Here is a 13,769-nt window from a genome sequence, read left to right on the forward strand (position 1 = left end):
GAATACAAGAACATACAACAGTGTTTGAAACATTAAACAAAAAAAAATCAAGGATATTTGTAATATTATTAAAAACAAGCTTAGAAGGAACCTCCAAAAATATAATATTACCCATATTTTAAATATGAGGTATCCAAATATATTCTAAAAAGTTTTTTGGGGAGTAGAACTCTTCCTGATCGCGCGGCCTCTGCAACAGCATGGGACAATGAGGGGGACGCCCAGGGGTATAAACATTAAACAGACCGGGTTTGGTGTTGGCGCAGAAGCATTACAACTAGGTAGCATCCTTTCTGATTTTTGTTGTACAAATTACAACAGCTATTTTTACCGAAAAACCCTAAGTAAGCCCGCGTTGCCGCGTAGGGTTTAAAAAAGCTCGGAGGGGGGAGCAGGTTGAGGCCTTGAGGGAGATCAAATGATCAATCTCTAGTTCTCTGTATCTATCAGTCGTTTTTCTCAGAACACCGAAGCTGTAGGCCTTCGGCGTCATTTTTGTTTGCTCGTTAGGTTTCGAAGTTGCAGAAGAAGAGACAGAAGGATTAGCAGAAATGGTCGCTCCAAAGCTGCTGCTATCGACCATTGAGTCCGCCCTCCTCGGCCCTTCGCCTCCAACGCCTAGCCAGAGGATTGAGCTCATGCATGCTATTCGAAACTCTGTATCCTCTTTCCAGTCACTCCTCTCTTATGCGGTTAGTGTTTGATTTTCGTCTGTTGAATTTACAATCAGTTCCTCCAACTCCTCCAGTTCGATTAATCTGTTTGTCGTTTCGGTTTACAGCCTCCAAATGCGTCCGATCGTTCACAAGTTCAGTCGAAAGAAGTCAGACTTCCTGATTCGCAACCAATCACGCTTGATGATCAAGACGCTCAGATTGTAAGTTCTTGTGATATTTCCTTTTACTTTCCACGTCTTACTTTGGATTGCCCTTTGTAAATGTTCTGAGTTTTAATGAACCTTTGGATTTTAAGTGTATCTCAAACTCGGTAAACCTTTACCTCGGGAAAGAAAAAAACTTGGCAAACCTTTTCCCCTGCTGGCCCTCGGCGGGATGAAATAAAAAGAAACTGTTTACCTATTTTTTTAATGAGTTTTAAATAATTTATATTTTGAGAAAAAATGTGTGGAAGAAATAAAAATGTGGTCCACAACTGTTCGATTATGGGAAGTTAGGTGATTTAGTAACAAAGTGGTCACAGGGAAAGTGAGATTTTGAAGGAGATTTTAATGAGATGTTGACTGAGATGATGATCTATATTAAGAAAGTGGCTAAAAAAGTTATAGGGATATTAAAGGGTGTGTGCCAAACTCCTAGAGAGACTTGGTTGTGGGATGACGAGGTCCAAGCTGCCATTAAAACTAAGAAAGACTATTTTAAGACTTGGCAAAGGACTAATGAGGCAGAGAATATAGTAAGATATTACACAGTCAGGAATGAAGTTAGGAAGACTGTGAGGAAAGCAAGGGCGGAGAAATATGATAACCTTTATGAAAACCTTAATACAAGAGAAGAAGAAAAAGTGATATATAGAACAGCTAAGAAAGGACGAGCAAAGATGTGGGCCACGTTAGATGCATTAAAAGGGATGATGGTAGAGTACTTGTACATGATGAAGACATTATGAAGAGAGGGGGTGATTATTTTTGCAACCTACTAAATGGAGAGACATTGACTAATAGGATGGACTCGGAAGTGCAGTGGGATAGACATCAAGCCAACACACCTTATGCACAACTACAATAGGTTGGCGATACAGAAGTTAAAGATTCCTTACGAAGGGTGAGAGTAGATAAAATACTAGGACCACATGAGATCCAAATTGAAGTGTCAAAGAGCATAGGAGTACCGGGAGTATAATGGCTAACCAAGCTATTTAACAAGATTTTGAGTACAAAGAGAATGCCTGATGATTGAAAGAGAAGTATTGTGGTTTTGATTTATAAGACGAAGGTGATATGCAAAACTGCAATAACTATAGAGGCATAAAACTAATGAGTCACACCATAAAACTACGGGAAAAGGTTATTGAAGTCCATCTTAGAGAGGAAACTGAAGTAACAGAGAACCAATTTGGTTTTATGCCAAGAAGATCCATAATAGAAGCTATTTACCTTGTAAGGAGACTTAAGGAAATATTTAGAGCTCCTCCCTACGGTCTTTATTGAGCTAGGGAAAGCCTATGACAAAGTACCTAGAGAATTCATTTAGAATGTCACAGGGAAGATAAAGTGTTCATTTAAATATGTGGATATAGTTAAGGATATGTATGAGGGATTGGTGACGAGTATCAAAATGACAGAGGGCCAAAGTGGCGAATTCCCAATTGCCATTGAGTTACATCAAGGGTCGGTGTTAAAACTTTTATTTGTTTGCGCTTATTATGGATGATTTAACCAAGCACATCCAAAATCAGGTCTCATGGTGTATGTTATTCGCTGATGATATTCTTTTGATAGATAAGACAATGGAAGAGATTAATGCTAAGCTAGAGCTATGGAGATCAACTTTAGAATCAAGAGGTTTTATGATAAGCAAAGCGAAAGGATAGTATATGATGTGTTATTTCATTCAAACTAGGAGAGGTGATGAAGTGGTGAAACTTGAGTGAGGAGCGAGAGCTACCTTAGATTGATTGTTCTAAGTACCTGGGGTCAATCATTAACAAAGAGGGTGAATAGAAGATGATGTTTCCTATAGATTTAAAGTGGGATGGATGAAGTGGAGAAGTGCATTGGGAATGATATGTGACATATGCATGCTTCTTAAACTCAAGGGAAAATTCTACAGGATAGTAATATGACCATCAATGACTCATGGGGCAGAGTGTTGGGCAGTCTAGAAGAGTAATTTGAATAAACGACGTAGCAAAGATAGGATGTTGAGAGGTATGTGTGGCAAAACCAAGAGAGACAGAGAAAAGAATGATTGCATTAGAATGAGTTGGGGGTTGCATCAATCCAGGACAAGCTCCGCGAGAAATGATTGAGGTGGTATGGCCATGTTCAACCCATTGATGCCCCAATAAGAAAGAGCGACCAAATTCAAATACATAGAGCTAGAAAGAGGGGCATGCCTAAAACGACTATTGAAGAAGTGGTAAGAAAAGATATACATATGGTAATGCTCGATTCTAGTATGACCGTTGATAGAGTTATATGGAGGACAAGGACCCGTGTAGCTGACCCCTTGTAAGGGGATGTTCCAATGATACTGCTTTGACTTCTTCTTTTACCTCTTACATTCTTTTACTTCCTTTTGGTACTTCTTTTTATTCTTATGCCTACTGCTATCTTAGACTTGATCGGATCCATGTAGTCAATCCCCATTAAGTTGGGATAAGGTTATGGTTGTTGTTGTTGTTTGTAATGACAACTAGAATGACAGAGTAGGGGAGAATCAAACTTTGCTGGCCAATTCGATTCTGGTTGTGTATGAAAAGTCCCATATTATAATGAATCGCATGTTTCCCAAGTCTTGACGTGGGAAAAAAAATCTGGTCATCTATAATTTTTTTGCACAGCTCAATGTGAATGGCTTTTGGTCAGTCCCTTGTAATTTTTTTTTTTTTTTGGGGGGGGGGGTCTAGGGATTTAAAAATTAGATCAGATTGTAATTGGTCAAGTCTGATCCTGATTCTTGCCAATCTGGACCAGATCGATCCCAACTGAAGTGGTAGGGTTAGGGATCTACAGGCTGATTCTAGGGGGACTGATCCAGGTTCCGATTCCTTGTTTTTAAACCCTTGGGGTGAGGGGTGTGAACTATAAACTTTGAGTATCATAAGTATGGTGATCTGGTTTGAAAACTTAGAAGTCTTATATATATATATTTGAATAAATTCATGGATAATGCATCTTTTTAGCTTTGAAATTCCTGGCTCAACCAGAATGTGAATGTTCGTTTCATATTGACCATTTACATCTTCATCTGATTGCTACTCTATTTAAGGACCATTATCATAATGTCATAATACATTATTGCCATGCCATTTGTTTGTACCATTGATCAGATGAATTTCAAAGCCAATCCATTATCACATTGTCATCATAACTTATGTCATGGTATTTGTTTGTATCCATTGAGAAATATTAGAGAAAAGATAACAACAACAACAACAACAACTAATCAGTCTTATCCCAACTAAATGGGGTCGGGTACATGGATCCTTGCTCCCCAATCAGCTTTATTCGATGTTATACTTGATATAAGGGATAAGCTATGCATGTATTTCCTCACCACTTCTCGTAGGGTCATTTTAGGTCTACCCTTGGCTCTTGTAGTTGAATCAAATCACTCCTCCGTACTGGAGCATCCAATGGTCTCCTTTGAATCTGGCTATACCACCTCAAATGACTTTCTTGTAATGTATTGGAGCTACTCCCAAATTAGCTCTAATGTGATTATTCCTTACTTTATCCTTCTTAGTTTTATCTCAACATCCTTTTCTCCGCTGCACTGATTTTATCTACATGATGCTTCTTAACTACTCAACACTCAATACCATACATCATCGCTGGTGGTATGACTGGCTAGTAAAATTTCCTTCAAGTTTTAAGGGAATATGTTGATCACACAATGCTCTGGACGTACCTTGCACCTCTCCATTTTATCTATCGTATTTTAGTTCTCTGTGAAACATAATCCTCTATCTCACCTTCTTTAATTACGTCCACTTATTGACTTGAAATAGTTATCTTCTCTAGTACTTGTTAGATTAACTCTCTAGGGACTCTGTTAGGGGTACGAGTTTGGCCTTATTGGCCTGAACTTGCTTTGGCCCGCCTTGAGCTCAAACAGGGCCTGGGCTAAGATTTTTGGCCCTGAGGGCAGGTCAAGGCTGAAAATATTTGGCCCTGAGTCAAGGTCGGTCTAGGTCAGGGTTGAGGCCTTGGGCTAAGCCTGGAGCCTGGCCCCCCCAGCCCGACCTTGATTTTATATAAAGCACAAACCTTGATTTTAGATAGCAGAAGAAACACCATTACATATAGCAGCAATAAACGGAAGTGTTGTGAAAAAATCTCAATAAACTACATAAATGGAAGAGGGGAAGGAGTTAGGGTTTTTGTTTTAGGTAGTGTTTAAACACCATCAAATATGGAAGGGATATTGCAAAAACGGAGGAGAAACAATATCATTTTTTCTTCTTGTTCTTCTTCTCCTCCCCAACTTGGCCAAACCCTTGCATCTCCTTTCGCCTTCCCTAGTTAGGGCCAATCAGGTTCAGGCTGGCTCGGCCCTGAGGGTAGGTTATGATTGGATTTTTCAGGCCTTGAGTCAAGGTTGGGCTGGGCCAGTTGAGGGAACTTAGGGTTGGGCTAGGGTTTTCAAAAGCCTGGTCCAACCCAATCCTGTTGCAGCCCTAGACTTTGTCATAGGCTTTTTCTAGGTCAATAAAGACCATATGGAGATCCTTCTTGCAATCTTTAAATACTTCCATGAGTTTCCTAAGTAAATAACTTCCGTCGTGTATCTTCCTGGCATAGTTACAGATTGGTTCTCCAGAATAGTAGTTTATTGTCTTAGATGGGTTTTAATAATCCTCTCCTGAAATTTCATAGTATGACTCATCCGCTTTATGCCTCTATAGTTATTTCAACTTCGAATATCAATTTTTTTTTTTTTGTAAATTGGAACCACAATGGTTTTTCTCCACACATTTGGCATTTTCCTTATGCTCATAATCGTATTAAACTGCTTGATGGCCAAGATAACCACAAATTCCTAAGCTCTTCCACACTTCTATTGGGATCTCATTTGAACCTGGTGCCTTGCCTACTTTCATCCTCCTTAAAGTTTGTTTTTTGTTTTTTTTCATTCAGACTCCCTAATTTTTTGTATATATCTATGACATGTGGTGTCTTGATGGGTAATGCAGTCTTCTGGGACACTATTACTCAAAATGTTTTCATTTAGTAGAATGCAAAAATAATCTTTTCATCTCTCCTTAATATCCTCATCTCTTTTTATTGCTTTACCATCTTCGCTTTTAATACATCTAATATGGTCGAGATTTCTACTCTTCTTTTCCCTGATGTTAGCTATCTTTTAGATAGTTTTTTCCTTTCCTTTTTGCTTAGATTGTTATAAAGATCTTCATATTTCTTCATACTCGCTTTTCCCACAATCTTCTTTGCTTCATTTTTTGGAAATTTAAACCTTTTTAGATGCTCCACATCCTTAGTGTTTTTCCATGTCTTAAAACTAGCTTTGTTTGTCTTAATAGTTGCTTGAATCTCATTACCCCACCACCAAGTCTCCTTAGAGGAATGTTCGATTGGCCTCGACATCTTTAGCCACCATCTTAATACGAGTGGTCATCTCGTTCCACATCGTATTAATGTCTCCCTCAAAGTCCCACATTGTATTAGTGTGATGTGGATCTAAGTTCCAAAATCAGAATCGGATCACCTAGGGCCCACTTAGTTGACAAATAGCATAAATTTCATAACCAATGGCAGTCTTGCAATATACTAAAATTCTCAAAGGGCTATTGGAAACTAAAGGAAGAAAGGGATTTTAAATGAATTTATTCTATTGTTTAGGAACAAAATGGGGATGGCAACAACTTGATTGCATAGTGTAATAAAGAGGGAAATGAGGGTCATTCATATGGGAATAAAATAAAGGTAAGGCTTCAACACAAATAGACAAAGAGATAAAGACAAAAGAAAGAAGAAGACAAATTAGTAAGTGGAATAGTGCTTTGAAGGGGAAAGGGTATTCCTAGAATGGACAATAAGTCAATGGCAATATGTAATAAGGGAGGAGAAGTAAGGGCAATAATTATGCGAGTAAGATTGAAAGGGTTTTAAACAACTCACAACAGGGTTGTCTTCAACCTTCAGCCAAAGCAAGAGGCAGAGGAACCAGGGAGGTTTCGACTGGAAGATCTTCAATAGTTGCCTATTGGACCTGAAACTTCAGGCGTAGAATCACCACTCCAGGGCTTACCGATTCCACGCATGCAGCACCAAGAACAAGCATCAAAGGGAAACAAAAGTTCTGCTCAGGTCTGGTGGAAAACCCAGAAACAGCTGGTTTGCTGGTTCAATTCCTTCTAGCAGAGGGTTCCTTTTGGGGCTGAAACTCATATGGGTTTGTCGCCCTAAGGTTTAGAACCTTCAATCCAAATATTGGGAAGGACCGAGAAGGATTAATGGAGTTTGATCCAAAAACTAGAAGCAAACACTGCTCAGAAACAGAAAACCAGAAACGAAATAGAAAGAGAAAGAAGAGAATAGAGGGAAGATTAATGGTTCAATTCCTTGTAGCAGAAACAGATGGTTTGCTGTTCAATTCCTTCTAGCAGAGGGTTCCTTTTGGGGCTGAAACTCATATGGGTATGTCGCCCTAAGGTTTAGAACCTTCAATCCAAATATTGGGAAGGACCGAGAAGGATTAATGGAGTTTGATCCAAAACTAGAAGCAAACACTGCTCAGAAACAAAAAACCAGAAACAAAATAGAAAGAGGAAGCAGAGAATAGAGGGAAGTGGAAAGAAGAATATTAGAGGATCAAGGGGAATATGAAGCTCACACTATTCATGGTTTCAATCAAACAAGCATTCAATTTCAAAAACTCTTCCTTTCTCCATCGAATTACATCAATATAATGGAAAACTAACCCAACCAAAATGCAAATCAAATTCTAAGATACCAAAACAAGTCCTACGTATCTACCCAAGTAACCCAACTTCCTAAAACAAATAGAATAAAAATCCCTACATATCAACTACCAATTAATATGATTAATTTCTAATTCTATAAGGGAAATAAACACAGAAATCAAACTAAATATGTAGCTCTAAATCCAACACCTAATTGCATCATAGTGTCTCCCTTAAAGGAATAAAATAGCTATAGCTTCAACTCGGCACTTCCTTCGTTGTCTTGGTTATAGGTGTTGGATTTTCTGCATGGGGTCTGAGTATTTATAGAGAAGTTGGTTTTGTTAACTCTGTGGGGATGGGGATGGTTCAAAATTTCAAATTTGGCCTCCATTTCGTCCGTTGTTGAAAGCAATACTTTTCGTTAAATTTGGTAAATTTTGCATATAAACTTCTAGTCATTTCATTTTGGTTTCTTGAAAAATTTCAAACTTTGAGGATGGATGGCTTTGTTCTTGTGCTATGTGGGTGCATGTATATTGGCGTCTTTTTCAACAACAAAATACTCAACCTTATCCCAACTTAATGGGGCCCGGTACATAAATCCATAAGAAAAAAGCAACAAAATAGGAAAAAAAGTCCACATAGAATTGGCAGAAGGAGGAAATGAAAAGATGAAAAATAAGAAAAGAAAGATGAGAGTAAGAGGAAAGAGGCACAACCCACAAAGTCAGGAGAAGCTCAGTTGCATGGATGCTTGCCCTCCAATAGGTTCTATCCAAGGTCATACATGGGACAAGACTGAGACTATGCATTTCATTCGTCACCACTTCGCCTATGGTCATTTTAGGCCTATCCCTATCTCTTTTAGCTCCTTCAATCTGGATCAAATCACTCCTTCTTACAGGGGCGTCCTCAGGCCTCCTTTGAACTTGGCCATACCATCTCAATCGGCATTCACGGAGCTTGTCATTAATTGGGGCAACTCCCAGATGAGCTCTAATATGTTCATTCCTTACTTCATCCTTCTTAGTTTTGTTGCACATCCATCTTAACATCCTTATCTCAGCTACACATAGCTTCTCTATATGACACTTCTAAACTGCCCAACATTCCGCCCCATATATTATAGCTGGTCGCACAATAGGCTTATAGAATTTTCCCTTAAGCTTCAAAGGGATATTCCGGTTACACAACACTTTGGACGCACCTCTCCACTTCATCCATCCCACTTTGATTCTCTGTGACATATTATCCTCTATGTCACCTTCTTTATTTATGGTTGATCCCACATATCTAACATACCCATTTTATGGAGTTTCTCTCTCCTCAATTTTTACCATTTAATTATCCATCATAGAGTGGTTAAAGTTACACATCATCTTGGCTTATTTTTCTTTATCCAAAAAGAAAAGGCCCTACCAGTTACATTGTTGTCTTTTGATATTTTTGGATCCTTATTATTTGTTTCAGTACTCTGGTTTGTCATAAAGTTTTCTGCTTTGGAATTCTGATAAATAAACTGCAATTTCTTGTTTGATGACATTGTTTAGGCTATGAAATCAATGGACGATCCTAGTCTTTGAAAAGTTGGCTTTGTTGTTTTAACTTGGCTTATTTGATGCTTGGTCTAGTGATTTATTCCCCAAAATGGAGCATGAATGCATGATCTCAATCACAAATAGTTTAGGTCAGTTCTCTGTTACCTTACAATTTTAGCATCGAGCTGAACTTTCTTTTTTGACAGGTTTATACGGGAGCTAGTTTTCTGATTCTCTCTAAACAAACTGCTTCCTTTGTTGATCCAGCTGTGCGATGCCTTTGTTGAGATAGATTTGGTCTAGTTGGGGGAACTATGCCTTGAGAGGAAGAGCTATTGGGTAGGATAGGGAAGGATGACTAGTACTACCTATAGGACTGGGTTGGGGGAGACCAGGGATGAACTTGGGCCTTTGGGATGGTTGCGATGGGCTTGTTTATGTTGGGCTTGGAGGTTTCTTTGTTGCATGCAACCGATTTCAATATCTTATAGTCCGAAGATGTGCTATTGCTGGTCTTTTTGGGGATGTAGTGGTCTTGCATGCCACCTTTTTCATTTTGTATGTTCTTGTCTCTTTTAATCTTTTTTAAACCAGTGGGGCCTGTTGGGTTTTATGTTTCTTATGGTATTTTAAGTACTAATAATATTTTTTTCTCCATGTCTCTTCATGTTTTCTAAATTTTAATTTGACACTTGTGAGTGCTGGACTGCAGGCTCTTAAGTTGAGTGATGATCTACATCTTAATGAAGTAGATAGTGTTCGTTTGCTTATATCTGCCAACCAAGAGGTAATTTATGCTTTCTTTATTTATCTTAATTCATCATTATCTTATCTCTATTTGGTTTTTAAATATCAATTTATGTTTTCTCCAACAGTGGGGTTTATTAGGGCGAGAGCCATTGGAAATTTTGCGACTTGCAGCAGGGCTTTGGTACACAGAGAGAAGAGGTTTGATAACAGCCCTCTACACTCTTTTACGGGTAACTTTTCATCCTTAAGCTCTCTCCTTTCCTTCTAATTTGGAATAAATGCTTATCTTTCTTGTGGTCATTTGCAGGCTGTTGTTCTTGACCAGGGACTTGAAGCTGATCTTGTGGCTGACATTCAGCAATATCTGGAAGATCTCATAAATGCTGGGCTCAGACAACGTTTAGTTGCTCTTATAAAGGTCTGAACATTTGATATGCTGTCTTTAGTTGGAATACTTGGTTGTTTTACTGATGCATTTGCATTAGGCATTAATCCCGTATGGAGGCCTATGCGTAAGCTTGGAAGGCCCATAAGGTGCTTGTGTCAGTCTAATGTGCTGAAATTGACCTTTTGGTGGTTATATTATAGGTTGAGCCGTTCATTTTTTTTTTTTTGGATTTCATTTTAATTGACCTAATTTATAAGCCCATAAAGTAGGGATAAAGTTAATAGATTAGATACTTTAGTGCTAGGTTGAGTTCTATTTTGAGTTTATGTACTTTATTGAATGTGTTAGAGTGATTTAGAGTCTTTTTACGAGTCAATTTAGGAATGTTAGAAGGTTTATATATGTAATACACCACCATCGATTAGAAATGATTTGATTAATGAATATTATTTTTGTTAAGAGTTTTCGTGTTGTTGAGCAATGCATACGGGATTGGTATCCGAAACCGTATTTTTTCTCTTATTGATTTCCCAAACTTGATTTTTTCTCTTCTCCTATCTTCCTCCTCCAATAAGTTTGATTTCATATCTTTAATCTTCCTTTCCATCGATTTGATTTCTTCCCTTGACAATGTAATTGCTTCCTTTATCTCTATATCTGATAACATATTTGATTATCGGATGCTTGCATCTGAGATCCATAATTTAGATATTCAGATTGCATTAATTGGTATCAAAACTGAACCTGGCATGAATACCTACACCTACGTTTTCAAGATCAGAGTTTATTTGCCCAGTAGAAAAACTGCTATTTTACTCATAGATGATGAGCAGAGTGACAATTTCATCGCATAATATGTGGTGGAGACATTATAAAAAACCAACGAAGTCATCATTGATTTTGAAGATGATGTCTTCGTCGAATTCTCAATTTCCCAATTTTTTTGGGTGAACAAAAAATTCATTACCAAAAAGTGAAAAGCGACAAGGGGCCCCCTAGATAAGGGGGAAGAGAAACAAATAAATAACAAATACAGCAAAACAGAGCCACATCACCCTAGAATGAGTGGGGAAGGCCCCAAGAGGCAACAATGAGCCTATTACTAGGAGAGTTGACACATCTAGATGGGGCCACAAACAACTTGCTTTTGACATCAAATAGAATAGTGTCCCAAGTCTATTGGAAAGATCTAGAGTTGAAAGTCCATCATCTAAGATTGCGCTCTATCCAATAATATAGCATTGCCAAGAGCTAGCTTGCCCACATGGTCACAGATTGAGTTACCACCACAGGACATGTCCACCCGAATCTGTTTGTGTTTAAAATGAAAAATTCTTCTTCTATGGGGCCAACATCTAGAAAGGAGGCCATTCCAAATTGAAGAGGAGAAGCGACTACCAAAGAAGAGGTGATCAGTGTCTTCATTGCTGTTCCAACAAAGACAGCATGAAGGAGGAGCGGGGATATGCCTCTGAATAAGGAAGGACTACTTGGGGAGGTAGTTAGAGAGGCCTGCCATGTTATGAAGCTGTGGCGGGGGATGTGGGACTTGAACCAAACCAAGTTGTGCTAAGGAATGACTGGACCACGAGTTCAGAGAAGATCCCAAGCTGATTTGGAATTGGAGAGCCCCGTGGAAGGGGTAGACCATGAAATAATATGACCATGACCAAAAGGCCTTTTGGGGATACCCAATAGAGCAAACCAAATAGAAGGCCACTAGGGGGAGGGACTAGGGAGAGGAGGGTTTTTTTTTTGGGGGGGGGGGGGGGGGTGGGGTGGTTAAAGCCAATTATCATGTTGGATAATGTTTGAAACCTTGTCCAACCTATCAGATTCCAAACTTTAAATAACTTTGTCACCGACTAAATGAAAGGCTCCTTGAGGATGCCAATGGTCCAGCCATAAACTAATGAAGGTACCATCATCAATCAAGGAGTTGATTACTCCATAGGCAAGAGGTCTAAGCTTCAGAACCTTTCTCTAGACCCATTAAGCATCAGAGATAATGGTAGCCATCCAAATGGAGTCATTTTGGAGGAGCCTAAAGTAGACTAGTCTACCCAAATGCTTTCTTCTTGGTCGCTATCTTCTTGATCAACTTGAGGATACCGACAGAGTTGACATGTTTAATTCCCTTCAGCCTAAAACCCCCTCATCTTTAGGGAGGCAAACAGAGGCCCAACTGATGGGTTGGATAAATCTGAAATAGTCAAACCCTTTCCAAAGGAAGGAACACATAGGAGCTTCAAGCTTCACAATTACAGTTTGGGGTAACCCAAAAATGCCAGACCAATAGATATAAGTGAACTGAAGGACAGATCTGATCAGTTCAAGGTGGCTCCATAAGACAATAACTTGCCCTTTTAGAGCTGGAGCCTCTTGCGTGTAAGATCTAACATTGGGGTGCAGTGATGGGCAGTTAGTTTGGAAGGGATCAAAGGCAAACGAAGATATTTGAATAGCAGAAGACCTAAAGAGAACCCAATCGACTCCTTTAAACATGCCTTAACCTTCTCAGTGACCTCAGCCAAAAACAAGAGTGATTTTGGAAGGTTGATGCAGAGACCCTAAAGTGCCTCAAACATGCCATAGAGGGTTTGACTTATAGCGCATCGGGAAGATCATTAGGTCATCGACAAAGGCATGGTGGGAAAGCTTTAAGGCCTTACATTTCGGGAGGGGAATGATAAGCTGATGGTCCGTCCGTACATGTTTGAATGCTTCTGGAAAGGACTTCAGGGGCTAAAGTGAATATGTAGGGAGAGAGGGGGGCAGCCTTGGTGGATACCTATAGAAGAGGCGAAGTAACTAGCAGGATTAGCAAGCATTGGGAAGGTGGGCGCTTTGAGATTCTTGGCGTCTCCTTGGGACATAGTGGTTTTCCAAATTCTTGTTTTGTGGTCTGGACTGTCTGTTGTTGTGCTTTTGATGGAGAACCTTAGGAAAGAGAGGGGAAATCAGAGTAGAGAGGGGGAAAAAGGAGAATCACACTCAACACATTCATTCAATAATCAAAATCACTCTCTCTAAATCTTCAATCGATTACAGCCAATATATAGGAAAATAGGAACATGAAATTAGAAACTTAACTGAAATGGAAACTAGCCTAAAGTAGGAAACAACTATAAAAAGGAAACTAAAGCAAGGAAATAAATCTTACTCCTACGTTCAAGTCTGGAAAATAAAAGCATGAAATAAAATACTAAGTAAACTACTAATTTTATTTCCAACCCTTGTTGGACCAAAACCCTGGGTTGGATCGGTTCTTCTTGGCTCTTGGCTTCTAAAGCCGGTCATGCTGGTCCAACCAAGAAAGGGCAGCCGTATCTGCATCAACTCTCCTCCTCTGAAAAGAACTCGACTCTGTCGAGTTAGGGAAAGGACCGAGGAGACCGTCTGAAGGAATACGCTGAATGAGGAACGATCCCACCATCTTCTTGAGCTTAATTTCAGGGAGATCTTTGGCAGGATGAAACTTC

The 13,769-nt window shown here is 39.2% G+C and overlaps 1 protein-coding gene across 1 annotated transcript in view; it reads left to right on the forward strand.

Moving 5' to 3' along the window:
• Positions 1-276: 276 nt before the first annotated feature.
• LOC122077997 (nuclear pore complex protein NUP205) overlaps positions 277-13,769 on the forward strand; it is a 79,799-nt gene continuing 66,306 nt past the window's right edge. The window contains exons 1-5 of the mRNA XM_042643877.1: positions 277-692; positions 782-877; positions 9,862-9,936; positions 10,025-10,129; positions 10,207-10,317. Coding sequence (XP_042499811.1) covers positions 552-692; positions 782-877; positions 9,862-9,936; positions 10,025-10,129; positions 10,207-10,317 — 528 coding nt within the window. The 5' untranslated portion in view covers positions 277-551. The remainder of the gene's footprint in view (positions 693-781; positions 878-9,861; positions 9,937-10,024; positions 10,130-10,206; positions 10,318-13,769) is intronic.

This window comes from Macadamia integrifolia, chromosome 5 (genome assembly GCF_013358625.1).
Source record: "Macadamia integrifolia cultivar HAES 741 chromosome 5, SCU_Mint_v3, whole genome shotgun sequence".
In the NCBI taxonomy this organism is placed as follows: domain Eukaryota; kingdom Viridiplantae; phylum Streptophyta; class Magnoliopsida; order Proteales; family Proteaceae; genus Macadamia; species Macadamia integrifolia.